Source organism: Panthera pardus, unplaced genomic scaffold (genome assembly GCF_024362965.1).
Source record: "Panthera pardus isolate Hobbes unplaced genomic scaffold, ASM2436296v1 HiC_scaffold_10, whole genome shotgun sequence".
In the NCBI taxonomy this organism is placed as follows: Eukaryota; Metazoa; Chordata; class Mammalia; order Carnivora; family Felidae; genus Panthera; species Panthera pardus.
This window is the reverse complement of record NW_026526655.1, coordinates 33,623,649-33,651,571: the sequence shown is the minus strand read 5'-3', so window position 1 is coordinate 33,651,571 and position 27,923 is coordinate 33,623,649. Positions and strand designations below refer to the sequence as shown.

The 27,923-nt window shown below is 43.4% G+C and overlaps 1 protein-coding gene across 1 annotated transcript; it reads left to right on the top strand.

Annotated features, from left to right (window-relative positions):
• Nucleotides 1-4,619: 4,619 nt before the first annotated feature.
• Nucleotides 4,620-27,923, top strand: FZD7 (frizzled class receptor 7). Its single transcript, XM_019436625.2, has 3 exons — nt 4,620-6,484; nt 15,750-15,831; nt 27,785-27,923. Exons 1-3 carry the CDS (start codon nt 4,766-4,768, stop codon nt 27,790-27,792), a joined length of 1,809 nt encoding a protein of 602 aa, XP_019292170.1. The 5' UTR covers nt 4,620-4,765; the 3' UTR covers nt 27,793-27,923.

The following is a 27,923-nucleotide window of genomic DNA, read 5'->3' as shown; positions in this document are numbered from 1 at the left end:
CAGAATTTGAAGCAGGCTCCAGGCTCTGAGCTGTCAGCACAGAGTCCAATGCAGGGCCCGAACTCACAAGCCATGAGATCATGACCTGAGCCAAAGTCGGACGCTCAACCAACTGAGCCACCCAGCCATCCCAGGATGTCACTTCTAAGATTACAGAAAGACTGTGACTTCCATCTTGATTGTCATCTTCTCTCCCTCTTGCTCTCTCTCCCTCCCTCCCTCTTTCTCACGGCACCTGTTCTGGAGGAGCAAGGTGCCATGTTATAAGTGGTCTTATGAGAGGCCCACAAGGCAAGGAACTGATGTCTTTGGCCAACAGCTAGTGAGAACCTGAGGCCTGCCAATAGCCATGTAATGACCTTGGAAATGGATATTCTGAGGCCTGCCAATAGCCACATGAGTGAGTTTGGAAGTGGATCCTCCTCCAGTCGAACTGTGAGGTAACTGTAGCCCCACCAGAGCCCTAATTGCAGTTCCATGAGCAATCCCAAGCCAGAGGGCCAGGGGACCCAGCTAAGCACATCCAGGTTCCCAATACACAGAAACTGTGAAACATTAAGTGCTGTTGTTTTAAGCTGCTAAGTTTGGGGGTGATTTGTTATACAACAATAGATAACTAATGCAACCCTCAACAAGAGAAATGGTCAAACAGATTGAATGATATGAATCATCTCTACTGGGTGGGGACTAGCACATTTATCAGGACTTCAGCATTGACTTCCTTTTATTCAATCTAGACATCTCTCACTTTCATTACACTTGAAAGTCTGCTTAGGGTAAGAACATTCCCATTCTGGGAATGATCCAACACCCTAAACTAAAATGAAAGGAATTCAATGGCAGTCTGGCAACTTGAAATTCCAAGTCCTTAACGTTATAAAGTCAAAAATGGGTAAAAGAGAGGCCAAAAGGGACATATAGGCTAAAAGCTGCCCTTTCTCGTCTTGCATGAGTAATTCTTGCAGCTGGAGTTTCACTACAACCACAGACAGGATAGTGGCACCATGAAGGTGGCCATTTGCTAATCTGGCCTGACATCAGAATGTAATTCAACTAGATAAACCTGGGACTTGGCCAAGATAAGTAGCATTTAAATAACTGGATCCAATGAATACCATCACTTTTCTGTAAGACCATATGACTATGATGTGAAGAAATAAAAGCCTTTGTTATTTTAAAGGGCAGGGACAATTGGAAGTTTTGCAGCAGACAGTTACAAAATTTTCCACCCTTAGCTCTCCAAAGATGATACCAGTTAGTGGCTTTGGGAGTTGGGTGTGGAAAGAGTTGCTTGGAAAAGAAAATTAAATTGATCCTGGAGAGAATATGAACCAATGTTACTACATTTACCGTAGAGCCTAACACACACTATTTATATAGTCCCCTACATTGTGAACCTCCTTTTCGGATCTACTCTCTTTTATTACTTAGCTCTTTGAAGTCATAGCATTCTGTATCAGGCAAGGCATGGACAGCTACCACACCCCTCTCAGAAACAGCAAATCCTTATTTTTCAGAATAATTTTGGAGTAGGTTTTTAAAAATCATTTTAAAAAACAAAATACTCTCCAAAACAATTAGTCTTTGCTTTTATGCTTTTTGCACTTGTTTTCCTGGGACAGAGAAACAAGACATCTGTGATACTTTCCATTGGGATTGGCTTTCTGCATTTTATGCATAGACTGTTTTTAAAATATTCCATTCACCCCTTGTAATTTCTTACAGGGTTCTCCTTTTTTCTTTCTAAATAATTATCCCTATTACCTTTCATCAGCAAGCTGTCTGGGGCTATAATATGGGAAGTAAAAACTCATCAACTAAACTGGTTTTAGCTGTATTTGAGATACAGTATTTTATCCTGTCGGTTTTCATTTTATTTGATGACAGTGCTTGCAATTTCTCCCTCAATAAGCAAAGATGACTTAGATCAGTGGCCTGATGAATAAGCATGAAAATTTGATTTAGAAAAGGAGGATATCCAGAAGCTCACAGAGAGAAAAAAGGATTTCCAACCCCCTACCACACACACTTTAAATGACAAAGCAAAGCAGCAGCATTGTCTTTAAACAACATCTTTCAAGGCAGTATCAATGCTCCCCAATGTTAGGTAGTAAGAATAATAATTTAGAAAGAAAAAGAGGAGCTTTTAAAAAAATACAAGGAAGGAATAAACTATTTTTTAAAGCAAATGTCATTAATCCTTTGTATTACCTTGAGGGAGATAACCCAAAAGAAAACCAATAAGGTCTTGGGTGTGAGAAGGAAACTGATGCTTTGGAAGAAAAAGAATATAAGGACTTCTGTTGAGGGGCGGATGGAGAATGTGAGCAGTCTAACATCATGGCCCAAATGATTCAGCTCCCCAGATCCATTAACAAGAGTGGGAAACGACAAAGAATTGTGAAATGGAAGGTAAGATGCTCAGTAAACTTCAGTAATAGAAAATAAATAAAAGAAAAACAGACGGTTTTTCCCTCAGGGTTCCAGCGCCTTGGACCTGAGACTGGCAGAAGGAAAGGCTCAGCCAGGAGTAACGTTTTCTTGAGCACAGTATTGATCCGTGTGTGTGCGTGCGTGCGTGTGTGTGTGTGTGTGTGTGTGTGTGACGGTGAGCGAGAGACAGATTTTTCCTTTCTCAACATGTCAGTTTCCTGCACGGGAATTCATGATATTCTTTGCTGCCCAGAGAGGAGAGCCTCCACCCCCCACCCCCCCACCCCCACCCCCGCTCCCCCCAGTAAATTCTGACTTCGCCGGAACTAACCGGAGAGCTCACGGGAGCGCCAGTGCGGTGAGCAGGGCGAAGCTTTGACCGGGGAACAAAAGATTGCTTGCCAATCAGAAAACGCCACCGGAGAACACGTATAACCTCTCTTTGTGTTTTGAAAACTCCTTAATTAGCAAATCCCCTGGTTTCTAATGCGCATTAAAACTTTTCTACGCACATTTCAACTAGAGGATCAAGTCGTTGCCTCTGCATCGTGGAGGGGATCCCGAATGGCCACATGCCGAAGAACTAAGGAAAGCACCGCAATCGAAGGCTCAATTTAAACCGTACAGAGTGTTCCTGGGGATTCAGTCTCAGGTACTTTTATAACCATTCCCCCACAACACTGTCTTAGTTTTCTCGTAACCGCACTAAAACCATACCAGATTTCTAGACTTTGAGACGTACGCGCGGGAGAGGTGGCCTGGGGGCCCGGGTCCCCCACGCCCGCCGCTCCCGGGCCCCCACTCCTCGGTGGGGTCTGCACTTCCTCCCGCCTTAAGTCGGCCCCCTCCTCCCGACTCCTATTTCTCCACGCACGCGGCCCCTCCTCCTTTTTATAGCCGGGGAGAGGGAGTGAGAGAGATTGTGGCCTCACGTGGTCCGTTTGGGTCTGGGGAGAAAAAAGCGATCTGCGAGACGCACCCCCTTCTCGCTCGGTACCGAACCCCACACTTAGGATCCAGATACCCAAAAGTCCCCTGCCAACCCCCGCATTTTCAGCTCTGGCAGGTCTAACGTGACTCCGGGTCGTCTCTCCGCTGAGGCGCTGCGCTATTCTCAGCTTCTCCCAGCAAAAGCCTCTCTCCGTGCGCCCTCCGGTCCGAGAATGTGTATTTTAGTGTACCCGGAAGAGGAACAAATCTTTAAAGCAAATTCCCTTTCTGGTGCGTTTACCCCCCCGCCCCCCACCCTCGAGCGAATTCACCGTAAAAGTTTTTCTTAACTTTTCCGTCCCAGCCCCCTGCCCCTCCCCTCAGGAATCCGCCCAGAGCGCTGCAAACTCCGCCTCTCCGGTTCCCTCGCCCGGCCCTTCCGACTTCCACCCAATCCGGAGGCCGCCGCACAGAAAACAAAGGCTACCATTGGGCCGCCCTGGAGCTCGAGGGCCCGCCCCCGGAGTGGTTTGTGAATGGGGGGAGGGGAGGGGGCGGGGCGGCCCGGAACCCTGCGAGCCCGACGCTTCTTCTGGCGAGTTGCGCGACTCCGAGGCGTTACTCTGCGCTCCCTCCCGGCGGGCGGCGGCGGCGGGCGTTGGGATTCACGGGCCAGGGCTTCGCGAGGCTGGAGAGGCCAGGCCCAGGCCGCGGGCACAGGGCCCTCGCAGCTTCGGGACGCAGTATAATTGGATTTCCAAAAAGAACTAGCTGAGCTCTTGGCTCTAAGGCGCCTATCGGACTCAGAACGAGAATCATCCGTTTGGCACAAACTTGGGGGCCGAGCTTTTGGGGCTGAAGAAGGAGCGGGGGAGTAGAAAAGGAGACGAGGAGGAGGCGGCGGCGAGCAGAGCCTGGAGGCGAGGAGGCGGAGCAGCACCGCCGAGGAGGCGGCCTCGGCTAGCAGGCGGCGGCGCCGGGCTCTCGGCTGCCCCGGGCCGGACTTGGTGTGGGGGGCGCGTGCGTTACTGTGCGCTGTGGGTCGAGAGACTTGAGCGAAATTTGAAGGGTAACCGGAGACGCTTGTTGCTCCTCGTCGCAGAAAAAGCCACACCGTTACGTCGTGGCGGGAGAAGGCCGCCCCCCTTGGCGCCCCCGGCCCAGGCAGACGAGTTTGGGCTCCCCGCGACTGATTGAGTGCTGGGCGGAGACGGCTGCGGCGCCCACGCGGCGCGGGCACCCCAGCTGCAGCGCCCTCAGCTCCGCGCCGCCCACGGCCCGGCCCCGGCGCCGGGAGGACTCTCATGAGCCGGGCGCGGCCGCGCCTCCCCAGATCCAAGCCTCTCTCGGCTGCCTCGTCGCGCTCCTCCGGCTGAGAGCGCCGCTGCACCCGTGGCCGGCGATGCGGGGCCCCGGCGCGGCCGCGTCGCGCTCGCCCCTGGGCCTGTGCACTCTAGTGCTTGCGCTGCTGGGCGCGCTGCCCGCCGGTGCCGGGGCGCAGCCTTACCACGGCGAGAAGGGCATCTCGGTACCGGACCACGGCTTCTGCCAGCCCATCTCCATCCCTCTATGCACGGACATTGCCTACAACCAGACCATCCTGCCCAACCTGCTAGGCCACACGAATCAAGAGGACGCGGGCCTCGAGGTACACCAGTTCTACCCGCTGGTGAAGGTGCAGTGTTCTCCCGAGTTGCGCTTCTTCCTGTGCTCTATGTACGCACCCGTGTGCACGGTGCTTGATCAGGCCATCCCGCCGTGCCGTTCTCTGTGCGAGCGTGCCCGCCAGGGCTGCGAAGCGCTCATGAACAAGTTCGGCTTCCAGTGGCCAGAGAGGCTGCGCTGCGAGAACTTCCCGGTGCACGGCGCCGGCGAGATCTGCGTGGGCCAGAACACGTCGGACGGCTCCGGGGGCCCAGGTGGCGGCCCCACAGCCTACCCCACCGCGCCCTACATGCCGGACTTGCCCTTCACCGCGCTGCCCCCGGGGGCCGCTGACGGCAGGGGCCGTTCTGCCTTCCCCTTCTCGTGCCCCCGCCAGCTCAAGGTGCCCCCCTACCTGGGCTACCGCTTCCTGGGCGAGCGCGACTGCGGCGCCCCGTGCGAGCCGGGCCGTGCCAACGGCCTAATGTACTTTAAGGAAGAGGAGAGGCGCTTTGCCCGTCTCTGGGTGGGCGTGTGGTCGGTGCTGTGCTGCGCCTCGACGCTCTTCACCGTGCTCACCTATTTAGTGGACATGAGGCGCTTCAGCTATCCCGAGCGGCCCATCATCTTTCTGTCGGGCTGCTACTTCATGGTGGCCGTGGCGCACGTGGCTGGCTTCCTGCTGGAGGACCGCGCGGTGTGCGTGGAGCGCTTCTCAGAAGACGGCTACCGCACGGTGGCGCAGGGCACCAAGAAGGAGGGTTGCACTATCCTCTTCATGGTGCTGTACTTCTTCGGCATGGCCAGTTCCATCTGGTGGGTCATCCTGTCGCTCACTTGGTTCCTGGCAGCTGGCATGAAGTGGGGCCATGAGGCCATTGAAGCCAACTCTCAGTATTTCCACCTGGCCGCGTGGGCCGTGCCCGCTGTCAAGACCATCACCATCTTGGCCATGGGCCAGGTGGATGGGGACTTGCTCAGTGGGGTTTGCTACGTGGGCCTGTCCAGCGTGGATGCGCTGCGAGGCTTCGTGTTGGCGCCTCTGTTCGTCTACCTCTTCATTGGCACGTCCTTCCTGCTGGCCGGCTTCGTGTCGCTCTTCCGCATCCGCACCATCATGAAGCACGACGGAACCAAGACCGAGAAACTGGAGAAGCTCATGGTGCGCATCGGCGTCTTCAGCGTGCTTTACACTGTGCCGGCGACCATCGTCCTGGCCTGCTACTTCTATGAGCAGGCCTTCCGCGAACACTGGGAGCGCACCTGGCTCCTGCAGACTTGCAAGAGCTACGCGGTGCCCTGCCCGCCTGGCCATTTCCCGCCCATGAGCCCTGACTTCACTGTCTTCATGATCAAGTACCTGATGACCATGATCGTGGGCATCACCACTGGCTTCTGGATCTGGTCCGGCAAGACTCTGCAGTCGTGGCGCCGCTTCTATCACAGACTCAGCCACAGCAGCAAGGGGGAGACTGCGGTATGAGCCCCGGCCCCTCCCCCACCCTCCCTTCCCCCATCTCCTCCGAGGGGGAGAGGCACGGGAAGGAGACAACTGCTGGGGTGGGGGTTGTCTGTAACCTCCTTGCCCTCCAAGGAGAAGGGACCTGGAAGAGAGATGAGATATGTAGATTTGGGACGAGGGGTGTGTTTGGATAAGGAGGTCTGGGTGGAAAAACGGTTTGAATGAAAAGACTTCTGGCAAAGACTTGCAGGATGATGATCATGATGATGATGATAACGATGATGTTAATCACGTACGGTATGGGCCGACCGGGGTCTATCAAGATTGAACCCAGCAGAGATTGCTCTGAGTTCTTCCCGGCTCCAGGGCTGAACTGGGACTGTGAGCGGTTCCCCTGCTGCAAGACAAGTGGCCTGTCCTCACTCCTGTGAGGCCCGGGTGAAAGGTACAGCTCTGTCTGCGGCGGCGGCTTTGTTGGGAAAAGGGAGGACTCCCTGCGGTGTCCTTGTCAAGCGGTGGTCAAACCATAATCTCCTTTCACTGGGGCCAAACTGGAGCCCAGATGGGTTAATTTCCAGGGTCAGACATTACAGGCTCTCCTCCCCTGGCCCCTCCCGCCTGTTTTTCCTCTCCTACGCCTTTCAAGTTCTTGTAAAATAAGCATTTGGAAGTCTTGAGAGGCTTGCCTCCTCGAATCCTAATGTGAGGATGCAAAGAAATGAAGATAACATTTCGAGATGAGGCAAAGGAGACGAGTAGTAGGTATTTCTGCTACTTTTTTATTTCCTGCAGAAGGCAGAAGGAAGAAAGAAGGGTGTTTTATTTGGTTTAATACTCTGAAAAGAAGTAATGACTTGTTGCTTTTCAAAACAGGAGTGCATTTTTCCCCTTGTCTTTGTTGTAAGAGACAAAAGAGGAAACAAAAGTGTCTCCCTGTGGAAAGGCATAACTGTGAAGACAGCAACTTTTATAGGCAAAGTAGCACAAATCAGAGGTTTCCTTTTGGATGTTAATTTGGCTGAGATAAACATTCCTTTTTAAGGAAAAGTGAAGGGCAGTGTGCTCCCATACCCCAATCAGGCAGAGGTTCTGACTCGGCTAAAGGAAAATGCAAGGGGTTTTGTTGTATTTGTTTTAAATAAATTTAATTCAGAACACATGATCCTGTCTACAGGCTCTGTTAAAATGTTCAGGGAAATCTCTCCCTTTATTTTTTTTTTTCCTTCCTATAAACCTACATTTAGGTTTTCTATTTTCTTCCAATTTGAATCCTTCAAGATAAAAGGAAAAGAATAATACCCTCAGCCTCCATAATAAAGAAGTTAAAAAAAATTTTTTTAAGTAAAGAACCATTTTTGTCCTGTTTTCTGAGTTCCATAAATCCGTTTATAAAACATCATGTGTATGCTGACCCTGTTTTTGTGTGGCTGGGTGGGGAGGTGACCTACAGAAATGATAATGAATGAAGCGAACAATTCAAACCATGGGTCCCATTTTTAAGGAAAGTCATTAAAAGAAGGTAAACTTCAAAGTAATTCTGGAGTTCTTTGAAATGTGTTGCATGACTTAAATTTATTAATCTTAAATCATGTACTTTTTTTTTCTATAATAGAACTCTGATTCTTTTGCATAATGCTCTAAAGCTGAGCAGAGAATCATGGGAGCTAACCTTTACTCCACCTTTGACACCACCCTCCAATCTTGCAACACTATGCTATTTCTCAAAACAAGTTTTAAAATGCTGTTTTAAACAGTTTTCAGATCAGAGAGGGTACTGTCAGGAGTACAAGTTACTTTATATATGTAATGTTCACTTGAGTGGAGCTGCTTTTTATATTAAAGTTAACATCAACCTTGTGTTTCTTAAACTTCCAAAATGGTCTCATTTGTCAGATTTAAAACTCCCACTATACAGTTTTTGGCATCTTTTGTGTTATATCTCTTGCATGTGAAATTTGTAAAATAGAGACAAGTGCAGTATGTATATTTTGTAAATCTCCCATTTTTGTAAGAAAATATATATTGTATTTATACATTTTTACTTTGGGTTTTTGTTTTGTTTTTCCTTTAAAAGTCTACAAGGAAGCCCCACTTTATCACATGTACAGATCACAAAATAAATTTTTTTAATACAAAGTGAATGTTTAGTTTACAATTTCTATATATATTTAAGCTAAAGAACAGAACTTTGTGTTATGAAAAGAAGGTGTGGAGGGACACCATTGGATCTGTCTGTCACGTAGATGTTCTATATTAGTGAAGTCTTATTGCCTTTTAAAATATAGTGTAATGAATGCTTTATCTGTCCTTTAATTTTTTTTTTCTGTTGTTGCTGCTTCCTGCCTACTACCACACTACCCTTCCACACAACCCTAAGCCTTTTCACATCTTGCTTTGGATAACTTATTAACTTACTGAAGGTACAGAATAAGCATCTTTTAGAGAGGTGCTATCTGACCCTTCAGAGGTGCAGAACATATTTGAAAGAGGACTAGAAAACATTTTTGGTCTGCTTTTCTGGTGATGTTTTTCTTGGGAAGAATTCAGTGAGTTCTTCGTGTGTGTGTGTGTGTGTGTGTGTGTGTGTGTGTGTGTGTCTTTTTAATTGATGTTTTTGTATTCTAATACACCTTACCTAATTTGTTAATTCTTAAATCCTTAAATTCTTAAATCTTGGGTTCAGGAGGCTGGTCAGATGATTCCAGTTAATAGCAAGGGCCTTTAGTATGGAGGCTTCTCAGCTGTAGGCTTCACTCTACCTTCTAGGTCAACCAAACCAGAGGTCAAGTGATTCCCCGAGGTGGCAGTGACTCAGCAGCTCCGGCAGGAATAGACTCCATGCCTGACCCCAGGATGGCCTCAAGCCACTGAAGCTATTCTTTTCTCTGGTCTGAGAGGCTAACTTTGGAATCAGATTAGACTGAGAAGCCTTCCTAACCAGGCACTTTGATATTAAACAGTCCCTCAGGGAAATGATAAAGGCATTCTAAATACTTCCAATTCCAAGAGCCTCACTAGCTTTAATTTTTTTTTTCCACTCTTCTCTCTTCTTTAAATCAGGTGCCTATTTCCTGGCTTTTCCTAACAGTCGCTCCATTCTTGAGCAGCCATCAAGACCCAGCAGCAGACTGGACGCTGCTATTTCTCCTTCCCCACTTCAGCTCTAAGCTTCTGTAGTTCTAAAGCTCAACAGAAACAGTTCCGTTTTTGTTTTAATTAACAGGCTTGCTCACATGGCTGGCGTGTTTTACAAACACGCAGAAGGAAAACCAGTGACAGTCCTCACCGGGAGGAGGGAGCCACACCGCTGCACTCTGTGCAGAGCATCTTTAAAGATCCTCCTGGGTTTTGAACATCACAATGAGTGTGAGGTCATCTGAATCTGTGAAGATTTTGGCTTCAAGGAAGGAAAAAAATAGCGACTTAAAGTCTCTTTAGGTTTATCCAGTTTTTGCTCATAAAATGACACCTTTTAGGTTAAAGCATGCCTCTTTTAACACCACACTAATACCGCCTGTTAAGAATGTTTGCTTTTAGAGTAGGTGGAAGGCTCCCAATGGGGTTTTTTGCTCACAAATTAACTGCTAAAGGCACTTAGACCCTTGTGTGGGTAGAGCAGTGTGACTGCTCCTATAAATGTGTCCCCTTACTCTTTTCAGAGCTGCTTCATCCTGAAGGACGCCCAAAGATTGAAGAGCGTTGGTCTTTAGTGAGGGAACAAAGACTGTGTATGAATAAATTACTACCTGCTTTTTTTGTAAGCAAAGATAAAAGTGTTCGGTTTAATTCTTTTCACATTGGGATGCATCCTTACACAGATGACTCTTACCTAAGAATTTTAGAAGCTCATGGATTTTTAAAGAGGCACATCTTAGCAGAAAATATGTGAGAGAGAGTGCTTGTGAAAGGGCATGTGTAGAGTTTAAAACATTGGCAGCAGTTTGGTGTTAATCCCTAGATAAGGAGCAGAAACACTTGTGAGAATTTTCTGTAGTTTATAAACCAAAATTATTCTACACAATAATCCTACGCAACACGTAATATTTTTAAGTGGGTATGTGGGAAATTATGGCAATAAATAAATGTGCTGTTGACAACATTTTGTAATTAAACAATTTTTTAAGTGCTCTTGATAAAAAATAGTGATATTAGAAATTCTTTGGGGAGAACTATAAGAGGACAGCAGCTGTAGGTTTGAGCCCTGTAATTATACTGGGAAATTCTCTTCTAACTCTCCCATCTTTAATTTCACTGAAAAGGCAAATGGCTATTTATAGATGGTATATTTTTATATATGTATATGTGGGTGGTGAATAAGGTCTACAGGGCTCCAGGAAATCCTAGAGGAGACCACAAGCACACCAATGTGGACTTAATTCATAGGCCTATTCTCTTTTTCTCTTATTTCACCCTTAGTGGCATTAAACTGATTTCATAAAACTTGCTTCTTCAACTGTTTTCAATTTGTGACATTTTTTACATCTGAATCTGTATTCCTCACATTTCATACAAAAATAAACTAGTTAAAAGGGCACCATTAAAATGTCCAGTGTTTTGGGGCACCTGGGTGGCTCAGTCAGTTAAGTGTCCAACTTCAGCTCAGGTCATGATCTCACTGCTCGTGAGTTCGAGCCCCATGTCAGGTTCTGTGCTGACAGCTCACAGCTCGGAGCCTGGAGCCTGCTTCAGATTCTGTCTCCGTCTCTCTGCCCCTTCCCCACTCGCTCTCTGTCTCTTTCTCAAATATAAATAAAACATTAAAAAATAATAAAGTAAAATGTCCAGTTTTTGATAACCACACATTGTATCTCTTATTCTCTTTGGTTGGAAAAAAAAGCTCAGTCACTTGTGATTTTCTCAATCAGTACAAAAGTGGTAGAAAAAAGGAAGTTTGTCTAAGACAATGGTGGTTTACTATAAGTGATCCAGTTCAAGAAGTACTGCTCAAGAAGTCACTATATAAAAGGTGCTCTGATGGGACTGGAAGGGGACTAGAGGGACACAGATAAAAGTAAGAAAGACAGTCTACCTGGAATAACTTGTGACATAATTCATGGTGAGTAGGGTGTTTCCCAAGGAGGAATAAGCAACTAATTACATTTCTACACAGAACTTGGTAAGTGTCATTATAGAGGTTCAAGTGCTGTTTGGAATAATATTTACTTGACATATGGTGGCATTTACTACTTTTTAAAAGCTGCTTTCACATTCATTATTTGACTATCCTCATAATTACTATAAGAACCCTTCAATATATAATCATTCCTACCTTATTTTATTTTTTAATTGATGTTCAAAGTACTGTAGTTATATGACAGAGATGTTTTTACTTATTTATTATTTTTTTAAGTTTATTTATTTATTTTGAGAGAACATGCAAGCCAGGAAAGGGCAGAGAGAGAGGGAGAGAGAGAGAATCCCAAACAGGATCTGCTCAGCATGGAGCCCAATGCAGGGCTCAATCTCACAAACCATGAGATCATGACGAGGGGCCAAATCAAGAGTCAGACGCTTAACCCACTGAGCCACTTAAGCACCCCTGAGATTTTTTTTATTAAACTAATCTCTACACCCAATGTAGGGCTCGAACTCACAACCCCAAGATCAAGAGTCACATGCTTCACTGACTGAGCCAGCCAGGAACCCCCATAATAATTCCTATTTTAAAGATGAAGAAGCTGAGAGGCTCAGTGAGGTGAAGTGACACCTGAGGAGAAAGGAATCATTCTCATGTGTGCTCAGATTCTGAACTCAGTGCACTTTCTATAATATGCCACACAACCTGTCCTGAAAAGTGCTATGGAAGTTCAGTGGTAGGAATGACCATTTAATTGCAGGGGCAGGAGGGTGTCCAGCAAGAATGCATTTCCCAAGAACCCAGATTATGTGATCCATAATTTGTGCACTCTTATATTGGTTTCTTCACCTCTGTGGGTCTTGCTTTCCTCATCTGGTGAGGGTAACTTGTGAGACAAAGGTCTTCCTCCAGCATCCTGTGATTCCAAGCAGCCGGGAGGAAGTATGAACTGGCCCACCCCTTTGTGGATCATCCATAGCTGGTTTGAAATCCCTGTTTTGTTTTGTTTTCTTGTGTTTTTTTCCTGTGGGCCAGTATGTCTTACTTTCTAGCCAACCAAGCCAGTGTGTGCTCTGTGAAGGAAAATGAGGATTACATTGACCTTCAAAAGCCCAATTCAAAAAGTAAAATCATTACTGTATTACTATATACTGAAGTCAAAATGTAAGTTTTGGAGTTGTCTAGTCTCTTGAACTGGCTACTGTGTCATTCCTTGCTCTTCTTCATTAGCAATTGCATTCTGCCATCTGATAATTCATCTTCCTCAATACCAAAGGGATGTTATTGCATGGAATCTTGGTTTCTCTCAAAGACCATGTCTTTATCACAACCAGGTTGGCTGCAGTCTTGTTATCCTGGAATTGCCGTTGCTGGGTGTTTCAGTGCCAAATCAACATTTTATGCGGCTGAAATAATAGGACAGAGGCTCTTGATTTGGATCAGTTACACTCAGCCAAAAACTTGAATGCTTCTCCAGGTCATTGTCCCTAAAGTCTTTTTCAGAAGACTTCAAACTAACAAAATTAAATGAAAGCTATTGTGAGGAATTCAAATGTACTTTAGCTGGGGAGTCTGCTTCACTCTGCAAAGTCCTTTTAGGGAGCTCAAGTCCACCTCTTTTGCATTTCACTTCCTTTAATGCTTCACACCTGCAAATCTCTTTATGTATCTTGACTCTGGCATCAGATTCAGCTTGGACCATCAGAAGTGATCTCTGAGAGATGGGCATTTCAGGAGCAAGAAAGGGCATTTAGGAAGCAGAAACAAAGGCAGGGGAAGATAAAGTTCCATACAGTCCATGAATGAAAACAAGCTGCTCAAATGATCTTGGTGAGACAACAACCTAATACTACTCACCTTTGGAAAACTTGTTCCCCAAACTTCAGCTTGGCCTTGCAGAGGCCAATTCAATCAGAGGGAAAATCATCTTGGGGAGGGTATGACAGGACAGGGAGCAGGAAATATAGTACCAACAATGAAAGTTTGTATGGCATAACGTAGCCCCAATTATATTTTTTAATTTCCAAAGAAAAATAAATGGCATGTAGGATTTAGTTCCAGTTTCCAGATCTGGGATAGCTGGAAGGAGAGATGGGTGGCAGCTGGTCCCTGAGGTATAGCAGATGTAGGGAACAAGTCCTGGAGCTAAAATCATGAGTTTCTTCAGTGCCAGCAAATTGTTTCTTGAGGAACTAGGACATGCCAGGTGCTGTGTTAGGCCTTGGGTATAGCACACTGACTTCTGGAAGGTGTTGTCCTTTGTTGAACCTTTGCCAGAGGTAAGCACACACTCCTGACCTCACTTATTTCCCACACCAGCCTCACAAATGGAGATTGAACCAAAACACCATCTTTTGTGTTACAGATTATCTTTCTCTCCATGATCCTAAAGTACTAACAACAAATGAGGAGCAGTATCTTTATTTTACTTTTATTTTTTTGAGTAGCAGTATCTTGATCACATTCTGAAGATGGGAAATCAGTGAGGCTAAACACAGCCTGTTCAGTGTCATGAGTAATCACAGGCCAGGCCACACTGAAAGTTCCACCCAGGTCTCCCAAAGATTCTGACTCTGGCCATCTTTTCCACAAAGCAGTATGCTTTGAAGATGTGGTATGGCCAGCGGGAGAGAGACGTAAGAGGGAGAGGGGAGTGACAAGTGATTTGGACCAGCTTTGTGAAAGGGAGCGTGACTGTACAAATATGTTGCCAACAACAGTGAAGATTGGCCCTTCTTACTGTGTTAATGATCATTACCTTTATAACTGCTAACATTTATTAAGCATTGACATTATGCTAAGGTCTGAGTATGATATAGTATAGTACCATAGTACTTGGCATCTAACAGAGGTCAGTACACGTCAGTACTATTGTTATTAATATATAATTATTTCATTTATTCTTCACAACAATCCTAGGAGGTAGGTATCATTATTCCTCATTTTACATACAAGGAAACTTGGGCTCTGAAAGGTGAGCCACAGACCAGCAAATTGGCTATAGCTTGTGCCCCTAATCACCATGCTATAAATATTTACTGAGGCCTTAATGTCTTCCATTCTCTATTATTCTTTTTAATTTAACCCAGAATTGAAGAAAGAATAAGTGAAGAAAATATTTCACATCAGGACTGGATGGAATTAAGGAGGGCATTTTCAGTGCTAGTCCCCAGAAAATTTGGGGGTTTTATTTTTGTTTTTTAAGTGAGAAGCAGAAGACTCATAAATGCTGTTTGAATTCTAGAAGGCTGGGTGCTCCCTGTTCTTGCATATGCTTCCACATTGGGGTTCAAGGGCCTGGCATCAAGAATGAGCCTGAGAAGTACTTCCCAGAAATCACCAGAAACCATTTGGAAGGTTGGACTAAGAGTCCCTCCAGAGATTTCCTCCATTGCTATGGCTTCTGCCCTTGCTCATTCTAGCCTGAGGATCAGGACACAGACTTAATGAGAAGGTTTATGCTGCTTACAAACCAAGAGCCCACTGAACAAGAGCATGAGAACAACAAACCTTAGCAGCATGGAAACCCTCTTTCTAAAGGTCTATTGGAAGAATCACAAGAATCTTCACAGTATTATTATCATATATACCATAGCAGTATTATCATAATGAAATGATAAGATGATAGCTATCCTTTAATGAGTGCTTACAATGGGCAAGTTCTGTGTTAAGCCCTTACATCAACTCACTTAATCCATACATTATAAGGTGGAAATTACTCTCATTCTCATTTTACAGACTCTTAATATGGAATTCTGGAATCAACCTGAGCATTAGCATTGAACATGAGCTCAAAAGAGAGCGTGTTCAAGCACCCCACTCTAAATACCCTTTTATTATCCACACTTTACAGAAGGAACAACTGAGGCACAGAGAATTTAGATGGCCCTTAAGGTTATGGAATGGGGAATAATTTAGGTCTACCTCCCATTGGAGTGCTCTTTAACAAACAGGAAATGATTTTGGGGAAAGAGTGAAAACAATTCCAGAGAACACAGTTAAGTTTCTCTTCTTTCTACCACTGGCTCCAGGAACTGTGAATTTTGAAGGCAACACTCTTTTTGTTGTTGTTCTTTTAAAAAAACAAAAAGCAAACAAAAACCCTCAAGAGATAATTTCACAAGTTCCAACAACAACAGCAAATCCAGTGCGTTTGCAGAGAAAGAAGTGAAACATTGCCTCTCTCATGATGTGTTTTTGCAGGCTTGCAACATTTGCCAGCAAGATAACTGGATTTCCAAAAGAGGGAAGGGTCCAATCACAGGAGACTTTATAGCAGAAACAGGTAAATAAGCAACTCAAAAGGTTTTGCCAGTACAACTGTTTGCTAATCTGCTAATTAAGGCCTGTGAGTTAGATATGATGGGGATATAGAGTCCATTCTTTAGTTTATGGGCCTAGGTGAGCTTTACGTTGCTTAGAAATTATGGATTTCTTTCAGAAAAGAAATGAAAGGTTGGTGGTGGTGGTGGCGGCTGCAGTGGTGTGTGTGTGTATGTGTGTATGCAGACTATTTTAAATAAAAGGGGTCTTGTGTGTATGAGACGGTTCAGACTGGTCTTTGATGATCTAAAGGAAGGCAGACTTAAGGAGAAAAAAACTTAAATGTTAAGGTGAGATCTTTTTTCATTTAATTTGTTTTTAAAAAACTGTATCTCACATGTACATCTCCCCTCTTTGTCTCTCTCTTTCTCTATCCTTCACGATTAACACTGAAATACCATAGTTATAGCTGCATATCCCATTGTTAACTTCTGGGTTTCATTCCATGAGGCTTGACATAGATGTCAAATGGATGCCACTTGACACCCTTGCACAAAGACACATACCAGCCTAAAAGGAAACTATGTAATTTTTAGCAGAATTCATTCTAAGGATGATTTGTTGCCATTTTCATCACCATTTGCACTTAGCATTTCCAAGGAATTAAATTTGTAAATAGCACACTTTTTTAGGGGAGAGTCAGTCAGTGCTGTAATACTTGGCCTGCAGTGCTCTCAGCTTCTAGCATAGCATGCATTTGCCAGTGCTCCCTGTAGCATTCCTGAAAAGCCAAATGGCTTGATAAAGTCAAAGGAACCCCAGAAAATGAGAACAAATGTTTCAAACCAAACCATCCTCTCAAGTCACAAGGAAGTTTCATTTTACTGTTAGTACAAGTGAGTGACAAAAAAGAAGGTTAAAAAATAAACTTTCAAGTTCTCCATTCAGGTCCTGCTTAGGGGATCTCCCCCTATAAAAGTGGATTCTTACTTTATTTAAGGTGGGAATCTATTTCACTGTAAGAGTTAAATGGAACAGCAAGGAAATTCCGTTAGTTCATCTCTGATGAGAGAAAGGCAACCGACAATTCCTCTATTCATTAAGTGGCTTTTGGTCCACAAGTTGTACAAAATGTTTACTTCAGATAACTTAAGTCTCCTTTCAGTTCACACCACCACTATTATATATTTATAACTGCTCCGTGTTTGTCTCTCAGGATTCCCCAAATCTGTCCAAGCAGTTCAAGTGGCTACCGAAAAAAATCTAAATGCAGTCTTTGCTGTCCAATCAGAATGCTGTCTCAACTGCCTTTTCTTATTTTTAAATTAAAAAAACACAATTTTCTGTTCGTCGGAACACACCAGGTTTGGGCTCTGCTTATGAATGGAAATACTCAAGTTTTGGGGCACCTCGTTGGCTCAGTTGGTAGAGAATACAACTTTTGATCTCAGGGTCTTGAGTTCAATCCCCACATTGGGCACAGACATTACCTTAAACAAACAAACAAACAAAAATAACTGCTCTTTAAATAAAAAAATAAATACTCAATAGTTTCTACCTCCAAGGCACTTACAGCGTGTATAGAGGTAAAATTATTGTGTCTCTTACTCTCCTGTCCTGGACACTTGATTTAAAAAATGAAAGAAAGAAAAAAATAATTAAAAAAAATAAAAAAGAAAAAATAAAAAATGAAAGAAAGGGTTAGCCTTTTGCATAGTATCAGACTTCAAGAAAAATTAGAATGGAGCTAGCTAGCTTCATTCTCCTTGGGGACACTTCTTTTAACCCAGAGATCTTTCTTACCTGTCACTCTGAACCAAGAAAAAGGAAACACAAAGATGGAATGCATTTAAAAAAAAAAAAAAAAGGAGAAAGAAAAAAGAAAAAGATCAAAGGGAAAACCCAGCAAAGAAAGAGAGAGAGCAAGATAGCAAGAGAAAATTCTGAACACAGCACTGCTTCTGAGCCCCTGACACCTTGATTCAGTCATTCCTTCTACAAATATTAGTTGACTTTCTATTGTTATTCTCATTTCCTGTATCCCAGAGTTATAATAAATGGTAACATTGAGGGTTTTGATGCACTAGGCACATATGTAGAGTGTACTAAGCACTGTGCACTTCTTATCTGATTCTCTCCAAACTCTCTGAGATAGATACTATTATTCCCATTTCCCTAAAGCTGGGCTATAGGGAAGTTAAGTAACTTGCCAAAGATCCCTTTATTTCTACACTGTATGCATTTTTCTCTTTCTGCTTTCTGCTTCCCCCCCCCCCAACCCTGAGTGCTGAATTGTGAGTATCCATAGAATCAACTGTTTCTTTGAAATATCACTAAAACTGTGATTAACTTCTCTTGGGATTGTGAAATACATTTATTCCAAGTCATGTGTTACTTATTAGCAGGGAATTAGACCCTGCTTTTCCATGATCTATGTTTAATGACTTCATCCCACACGAGAGGGTATCACAGGAGGATCATGGTCACCAGTGGGGAAGCTTATACACTTGAGGAGCCAAAGTGGGTTTGATTTAGCTCACCTCATTGTGTTCTTACATAAAAGGGGTTGCAGGGGAGCCCAATAAGAGCCCCCCACCGGGGCAAAGTGACTCAAGAATTACAATATCCAAGTCCAGATGACCCATTTAATGTACTCCTCAAGTGTTCACCCTGTGTCCAGTCTCTAAACTCTCCCTGAAGATGAGAAATTTGAGAAATAACGACAGATTCTCTAAGAAGTTTGAGAGTTGTTTGGAAAAGATGAGTTAATTGCTCCCTCCAAGCATGAAAAAGTCACCACTGTTATTCTGGTTTGGGGAAATAACTTCAGCTCACTTGTTGAGTGCATAGTGCTAAAATGGTCAAGGGACACAAGAATGTCTCACAGCCAACCTAGGCTGTCACCTCCCAGCTTGAGATGTCCCTTTTCCCAACCAAGGCATCCTGGAATGTTTAAAAGTCCACCCACCAACACTGCTGTTAGAATAAGCAAAGCAGGCATCTCTCTATCAGAGAGCCAGTTACTGTAGCTCCCTCTATGGGACTTGCCTCATAGAACAGAGGGTGATTACAAGCGAAATCATGCTCCCCTGGAGTTGTGAGGCTTCCCCTACAGCCCAACAGGCTCTGGGCATTTAAGAAGCATCGTGGACCCCTAAGACAAGGTCAGTGGTTTGAGATCCAACAGCTGGTGCTATATATTTTCCTCAGCCAGCAACTGCAATTTATCCTTGGCTCTGTCCTCTCCCTTAACCCCTCCAGTTGGCCAATTAACTTGGATTCTAGTTCTTCCCCATGATTACCATTTCTTGGTTAGATCATGGTAATAGCCCCCTAACTGGTCTCCCTACCTGCATTTTGGTCCCTCCTCCAATTCATCTCCACCCTGTGCCAGAAGAAATCATGGTACATGTAACTATAACTGTCTCTTCCTCACTTAAGACCATAAGCAAAGCATGCAAGTCCTTCCATGATTTCTGCCTACCTCTTCAGCTCATCTCCCAACATTCCTGCTCTGCAGAGAGTACTCTGGTAATGTTGATCTGTTCACAGTTGCCCTACATACTCATGTCACAAATTCATTTTTTGAGGAAAGAGAGAATTTGTAGCTATTTTGACCACAGAAAGTTAATCAAGCTCTGTAGTGGATGAACTCCAGCTCTCTTGCTCCCTGCAAAAATAGACAGGAATGTGGGCTCAGAAGAAAATCAAAGTGAAGGCCTAGATACCTCCATAATCACCCTGGGACATTCCTACACCACCCTGGGACAACTAAAGGAATCCCAACAAGAAAGAACACTACTGGGGGAACCACCAAGGCTGACTGAGTCGGCTCAGTCAGTTGAGCATCTGACTTTGGCTGAAGTCACGATCTCACGGTCAGTCAAGCCCCGTGTGGGGCTCTGTGCTGACAGCTCAGCACCTGGAGCCTGCTTCAGATTCTGTGTCTCCCTCTCTCTCTCTGCCCCTCCCCCAGTCATGCTCTGTCTCTCTCTCTGTCAAAAATAAACAACAACAACAAAAAAAACATTTAAAAAAAAAAAGAAGGAAGATTACTGGACTAAATAAATAAATAAAAATAAAATAAAATAAAAAAAGAGCATTAAGTATTATTACACCTAGGCAGTGATTTTTCTTATATTTACCTTCTAGTGCCCAGCACAATATCTAGTACCTGGAGATGCTCAGTGTATTGTGTTGATAGTATCCATCCAAAGTTCATGTCCTTCCCAGAACCTCAGAATGCAAACTTATTTGGAAATAGGGTTATTGCAGATGTAGTTAATTAAGTTAAAATGAGGTCATATGAGAATAGGGTGGGCTTTTAATCCAATATGATTGTTGTCCTTACAAGAAGAGATAGAAAGACACTCCAGGAGAATGCCATGTGATGACAGAGGCAGAAATTGGCCTGGTGTGTCTACAAAGCAAGGAAATCCACGGATTGCTGGCAACCACCAGAAGCTAGAGGAGGCAAGGAAGTGTCTTCCACTAGAAACTTCAGAAAAAGCATGGTATTATTGGTACCTTTTTTTAAACTTCTAGCCTCCAGAACTGAGAGAGAATAAATTTCTGTTGTTTTAAGCCACCTTGTGTGTGGTAATTTGTTACACCAACCCTAGGAAAATAGTATACTCAGTGAATAAGTCTGTTGGATAAATAAATACAAGAATAAATGAATGGGTCACATCTGGAAAATTATTTGGAACCAAATAATGTATTAGCACCCTTAGAGATATGATTTGTATGTTATCAGCCAAAATCTATTCCCATTGCCCCATGACCCTATAACTAGATTAGAGCTGAATGCATAGTTGGAACTCCAAAATACTAGTCTTTCTCTAGACTGGCTACAATACCTTGCTATAGCTAGAGAACAAAACTAAGAACCCAGAGTTCAAGGAATCACAGATCCTTTTGAAAATCTGATGGAAACTATGGGCTGAGTCCCCAGAAAAATGCAAGTGCATTCATATATGCCCAAGACTTCAGGCAATTTCCTCCTACCTCCCCAAACTCATTGAACCAAGATTTGAGAATTCCTAAATTAGAAGATACAGGTAGAATGTTTAGGAATTTTCACCAATTTTTTGGACACATGGAAAACAGAGAAAGGCAAGTTCCCTGTTTACGCCATGCCATGGGGTGTCTGGGTGGCTCAGTCGGTTAAGCGTCTGACTTCAGCTCAGGTCATGATTTCCCCATTTGTGGGTTCAAGCCCCACATTAGGCTCTGTGCTAACAGCTCAGAGCCTGGAGCCTGCTTCAGATTCTGTGTCTCCCACTCTCTCTGCCCCTCCCCCACTCATGCTCTGTCTCTCTCGCTCTCAAAAATGAATAAATGTTAAAAACAATCTAATAAATTAGGTCATGCCAAATCAAGAGGCTCCCATTACTTGGAATAGGTTCAGATGGTTCGTCTAAGAGTCATAATGGACCACAGGAGAGCAACCTGGCCTGGAAATGTAGGGACCTGAATTCCATTAATTTAATGGAATTCATTTAATTCTTTTATTCTTTCTGTCTTCCATTCACACCCATACCACTAAAATAAGGTTGCTTTTAGAGTCAAAGGACAGGTTAATGAGATAATGTTGGTAAAGCACTTTGCCCTCAGGAAAATGTTGCTTTGTAAACATGAGATATTATTAGACTTTATCAAACTTCAGCCCAGCCAGCAGTGGCCCAGACAGTGGTGAGTCCTCTTTTTTATTTACTGTTTGGCCAAATTGGGTTCTTTCTCTAAGGCAGACAGTGTATGAGGTCTCCTGATGGCTGGTATAGAGGACCCTGATAAGTGGACCCTATCACCTCCCCTTGAACAGTGCAAACAGATCATTTGACTACATTTGATCAAAGTCCCCATCCTTTACTAAAAGGCCCAAATCTCTTTGTGCATACATATTAAAGCAATAATCTTTAGGGAATTCTTCCTTTCCTGTGTGTGTTAATTTCAATGTGAATTATTCAAATATATCAACAAGAAAATAAATCTTATTTCATGTTTGGTGGTTGTGATTTTTTAATTACTTCTTAGGAATGATTTCATAGAACTTCCCCCTTTATTTCTGCTGTTCTTGGCCAATTTGAAAAAGGAGAAAAACATGATGATCACTGGTTTCAAAGACATTGGTTTTAGAACTTATTAAAAGTAACAAAAAGAAAAGAGTAATTTCTATAATTAGCAAATTGTAGTCAAACTTAAATGTTTCAGACTAACATTTTCTAGCCTCCCAAAAAAAAAGGGGGGGGGGAAGAAAAAAAGAAAGGAATTGCTTGAGTTCTATGGAAATTTGTTTTAAAAAAATCTCAAGGGAGCTTTTTTCATCATCAGAATTGACAAGGACAGAATGAACTGAGAAAAACCTAAAATGACAGCAGTAATTTTCATCAACATGAAGATGACATAGAATCTTAACTCAGACCCTTAAGAAATCCCACTACAAAGGAAAAAGAGTTCTCCCACAATTACCCACTCCTCATGCACACATACTAAGGGTACCTGACAGATGACATTAGCCAGTGCTCTGCATTTGGTCAAATACCATTTCACCAAATTGCACCAGTCAGACTTATTAACCATAAGGATGAACTTGCAAAGAGATTGTTGAATCCTAATGATAGAGTATGAGAATCTTCTCTTCTTCCATCCCTCCTCCCTCTCCATCTCCCTCCCTCCTTCCTATTATGTACCAGGCACTGTGCTAAGTAAAGGTTAATGACATACATTCTACTACCTATAAGATCAGTATTTAAATTATTTAGATTGCAGATCTTGCAACTTTTGGATAGATAGAGATTTACCTTGGGAAGAGGAAATTGTGTTTGGTGTGGCAGGGGACTGGGGGAGTGGAGGAGCAAGAGAAGGATAATTTCTAAGAATGGTTGCCTTTGGAAGGTCCTATTTGAGACACAAGTTTGAAAGGTGAAATTATTTTCTACTGCTAATATTCTCACCATTTTGCTTCCTCCCCTTTTCTCTCCAGTAAATCAAATATTTACCAGTTACTCAGCACTATCTTAAATGACCCCCCAACCTATGATACATGATCTATGTGTATCCGGGATACATGTATTTATATTACAGGCAGTAAAGGCATGGTAGTCTCCAAACTTTGCCTCTCAGAATACTGTGTCCTAAGAACATTTATGCCTCATCAAAAAGGAGGAAGAATGAATGAAAGAGAACCCCAGTAGGTTTTAGAAAAAGTATACATGAAAGTTGTTTAAATACATATTTAAATTTGCTAAAAATAGCTCTGATTGCAGGAGAAAATTAATTAAAGTAGACGAAAAGCTTCTAATCAGATTTATGCTATCTGATCCTGTAATTAGACCTGGCTTTTAGGCCATCCTAATAAGTTTATTTGAAAAGGAAGAGAGATCATTGTTTATTGGAATGGCAATAATTTGGGTTTCTTTAATTGACTCCTGGTGTGAATACGTTGATGCCTGCTGTTCTCTAAGAGGCAGCATGGAAAGTTTCCAGGAAAAGTTCACATTCCAGGGGCGGCTTTGGAATCTACTTTCCACTGCAACCCAAGTCTGCCATTGGGGCTTGAATTCGTCCCAACAAAATGCCAACTTTCAAAGGCAGCCTCACCAGGCAGCAATCATCATGGCTGTGCCAGGGGGCTGGATAAGGAGCCCAGTTTTGAGCTGGGCCATCAAGGTAATAGAGCGCATTTCCGAAATCTTACCTTCCCTATGTCCAAAGCACTAAAAAGCACAAAGGGTGTCAATGGCTGTGACTTCAGGAGCCAACAGTCAGGATTTGTAGACAGCATTAACATTCTGACATTGTCAGCCACAAAAGAGCTGCAATGAAGGGGGAGAGAGGAGTACTAGATCTTTCTCCTCCCAGAGCTCCCAAATTCCCAAAAGCAGTTTTGTCAGTTGCCTGCTAGAAATGAGTACATTCCATAGGAAATTAATAAGGTGCAAAATAAAAATAATCCATGACTCATTTGAAAGCAGAATGCATTTTGAAGCCTCTCACTACTTTAAGTGCTAGTAAATCGATGTTTTCTTTATAGGGCGTTCTGGTCAGAAAGAAGGTAGAGACCCCTGGGTGGCTCTGTTGGTTAAGTGTCTGACTTTGGCTCAGGTCATGATCTCACAGCTCATGAGTTCAAGCCCCACATCGGGCTCTGTGCTGACAGCTCAGAGCCAGGAGCCTGCTTAGGATTCTGTGTCTCCCTTGCCTGCTTGTGCTCTGTCTCTCTTTCTCTCTCTCTCAAAAATAAATAAAGATTAGAAAAAAAAATTTTTAATAAAAAAATTTTTTAAAAAGAAAGAAGGTAGAGAAGAGAGGTCCTGAAAGAGGAAGTGGGGATTTCAAATCCTAGTTTTACCCTGAAGACCTAACAGATGACCAACTCTCTATACATGATCATAATGGCAACTCTCCTCCCTTCTTCTAAGAACATCCAGCATGCAACCCCACCATGTTGGTATAGCACTAATCATGGCCCTTTCCCTGACCCAGTCCCCGTGAACATAGTTAATCATTTGAAGGTAGGCATCTGACCCAAGCTGGGTCACATTGAGCTTTTCCCAAGGAATTAGAACTGGAGCTAAAGAAGAAGTCAGTCTCTCTCTGGGTCTCTGGGCTGTGGGATGTAAAGTCCAAGAGCCATTAAATGCCATCTCACTGGCTTCAGAAATGAAAGGCAGAGTAGCATACCAGTACCATTCAGGTCCCTGATTCTGCTTGTTCCTGAGATGTAGCTCAATGTCATCACCATCATACTAGTTAACCCTTTTGCTTAATCTAATTTGCATTGGGTTTCTGTCCTTTGTAACCAAAAGAGTCCTGACCAATAAAACACACCTTTCTGTTTAAAAAAAAAAATGTTTAAAGAAATAATTAGAATAAGAAAATAATTAGGATGTCTTTCTAATAATCTTCTAGGTCTTCTTCCTCTTCTCCTCAGGATTTTCCTGATTTTTACTGCCTAAAATGTCTCTTATCTCGGAGAATATCTGATAGTGCCAACTTCTAAAGCATAGTGGTAACTGGGAAAGAGGTGGGAAATAAAGCAAATGAAAGAGTAGATCTGAAATGCATTGAGGACACCTACCTGGCACCTCCAGAAGGACTGGGTCCAAGTCCTCCAAGAAGCAGACACGAAGACAGGATTAGATATGCAAGAGATTTATTAGGAAAAACACCTGTGAGGGAAAATGGGGAGGGAGCCAGGAGAAATGTCAGACTGGGGACAGGTCTGACCTTGTGAAGGAGAGGGGTAAAGGAGGAAAGTTAAGATGGAAGTATCTTAGACTATTTTGCAGTTTTAAGAAATTCTTTTTTTTTTTTTTTTTTAATGTTTATTTATTTTTGAGAGAGAGAGAGTGGGAGGAAAGGGCAGAGAAAGGGAGGGGGGAGGACAGAGGATCTGAAGCAGGCTCTGTGCTAAGAGCAGAGAGCTTGATGCAGGACTCGAACTCACAAACTGTGAGATCATGACCTGACCCTAAGTTGGACACTTAACCAACTGAGCCACCCAGGCACCCCAGTCCTAAAATATTCTTTAAAGGTTTGGCAAGGCGGGGGCGTCTGGCTGGCTAAGTTGATAAAGCATGCGACTCTCGATCTAGAGATCATAAGTTCAAGCCCCATGTTGGGCATAGAGCCTATCTGGAAAAAAAAAAAAAAAAAGTTCGGCAAGGCAGCCAGGGAGTCCTTGAGACAAAGTTACCCACCGGAGGAGTCTCCCATCTGCAGTGTCTCCCAAGAACAAGCCTGCCCGCTACAGTATTGCTGTCATACTCAGTCATCAGCTAGGAACAGCCTGTGGGAAGCTTGGAAGCAGGACAACTGCAGTGATGGATTTCAGAGCAGGCAACTGGGGCCCTCAGTCAATTATGCTCTGCACAGTTGGAGATCTGAGAGGTACTTTTTCATGGTCACCATGGTCTGCCTCTTCTCTCCACAGGGCCTCATTCAGCACCTATTTCTTCAATATCCACTTGAATGCCACCTGCTCCTCTGCCCTGATTTATACAAGCAGAAGTATTCTATTCCTCTGGATTCCCACAGCATTTGCTCCATCCTTCTCTTACACAACCTAATACTTTCTACCTTCTGTTACTTTCTTGCAATACTTTCTATTTTATATTGTGAGTGATATATGCGGCCCACCCAGATACAACTAACCCCTGTAAGCCACTATTCTATTAGGGGACCAAAGTGGGAGTAGAGGCTGCTTACTTTATTTGTCTACTCTGGGCACTCTAATTTTGACCTGAATACTCAGAGTTTACCTCATTTAGGCAGTTGCTTTATTCCCTCTAGTCTCAGACTCGTATTTGTTCACATCTTAACATTTCTAAAATTGGGAGGCCACTTAGAACTTATGTTAAAAGAAATTTGCCACCTGCTGGCAGGAGAGTAAGTTGAGACAGAGCTGTTACTGTCTGCCCATGGGAGGACTTAGCACGGCATATTTACAATAAGTGAAGCAAATATTTATTGCTGAAGGCATGACTACACTTTCATGTTTTCTAGCAAAACAACAGCCAAGCACTCCAGAGGACCCTAGAAGAGGATTGCCGGTCTACACAATGGGCATAGTAATTACATACAATAAAAACTGACAGACATCTCAGGAGAAATAGCAGAATTTTTAAAGTTAAGTTGGTATGATTAACTCATTCATCACAAAATGATTCTCAGGCACCAAATATTTTTTAGAACCTTCTTTATAACTTTCACAAGAAGCTGTTTACCTTGTAGAAAGGGTTAATTTAATTAACAGTAGAACAAAATTATGAATTTAACCAAATAGGGAATACAAATGAAACCCTGGTATTCTACAATATAGCTAACAATTAGACTGCCTAAGCCTACATTTGCTAAGAAAGTCAAGATCACTAGGCCAGGTGATAAAAAGCAGAGGATCCTCATGATGCTATCTATGCACAACTGTCAATGGTCACAAAGGATTCAGAAGAATCCATAGGCTGAATCTGAAAGAGGTTTGTTCTTGGGGTGCCTGGCACAGTTGGTAAAGCATGTGACTCTGGTCTCAGGGTTGTGAGTTCAAGCCCCATGTTGGGTGTGGAGATTACTTAAAAGTAAAACTTTCAAGGGTGTCTGGATGGCTCAGCTGGTTAAGCTTCCAACTCTTAATTTCAGCTCAGGTCATGATCCCTGGGTTGTGGGATTGAGTCCTGCATCAGGCTCTACAATAAGCACGGGGTCTGCTTAAGACTCTCTCTCAGAGTGCGTAGGTGGCTCAGTCAGTTAAGCATCCAACTTTGGCTCAGGTCATGGTCTCATGGTTCATGGGTTCGAGCCCTGTGTCAGGCTCTGTGCTGGTCAGCTCAGAGCCTGGAGCCTGCTTCAGCTTCTGTGTGTGTCTCTCTCTCTGCCCTTCCCCCACTCGCACTCTGTCTCTCAAAAAAATGAATAAATGTAAAATAAAAATTTAAAAAAAGACTCTCTCTGGCTCTCTCTCTCTCCCTCTCCATCCCTCTCCCCTGCTCTGCTCTGTCTCTTTCTAAAAAAACTAAAAAACAAAACAAAACAAAAAAACACTTTAAGAAAAAAGTGAAGAAGTTTTTCTCAAACATTGAGTGAGGTACTGAAAAAGAATGTACAAATAAGTGTTATATTTATAGTAGTCTTTTCCCCCTTAAAACCTGTTATTATATTATCAGTGTATCTAAAAATGTATGGCATCTCGAACTTGAGGAACTAGGGTTACTATAATAACAATGGAATAGTTCTTCAACTTTTGACTTTAGGTTGATGCCAAAATGATTTGTTAAGAATGACTAAATGCAAACGCTGTAATAAGAATTCTGTACAGTTTAAATATTAAGTTGGCAAAGCTCAGTACCAATGGTCGTCAATTTGCTGGTTCAATTTACAATGGTTCAACGTCAATGTTTCAACTTTATGATGATGTGAAAACAAGGTACACTCAGCAGAAAGTGTGCTTAAAATTTTTAATTTTGATCTTTTCCCAGGCTGGTGATATGCAGTATGATATTCTCTCATGATGTCTGGGCAGCAGCGAGCTGTAGCTCCCCATCAGACCATGATCAGGAGGGTAAACAACTGATATGCCAACCACCATTCTCCACCCATACAACCATTCTGTTTTTT

Bases quoted from the DNA above. Each gene is read 5' to 3' on its own strand.
- FZD7 (XM_019436625.2), top strand. From the start codon at position 4,766: ATGCGGGGCCCCGGCGCGGCCGCGTCGCGCTCGCCCCTGGGCCTGTGC. The intron at 6,485-15,749 runs GTATGAGCCCCG...GTGTTTTTGCAG, and splicing joins GCAGCAAGGGGGAGACTGCG to GCTTGCAACATTTGCCAGCA.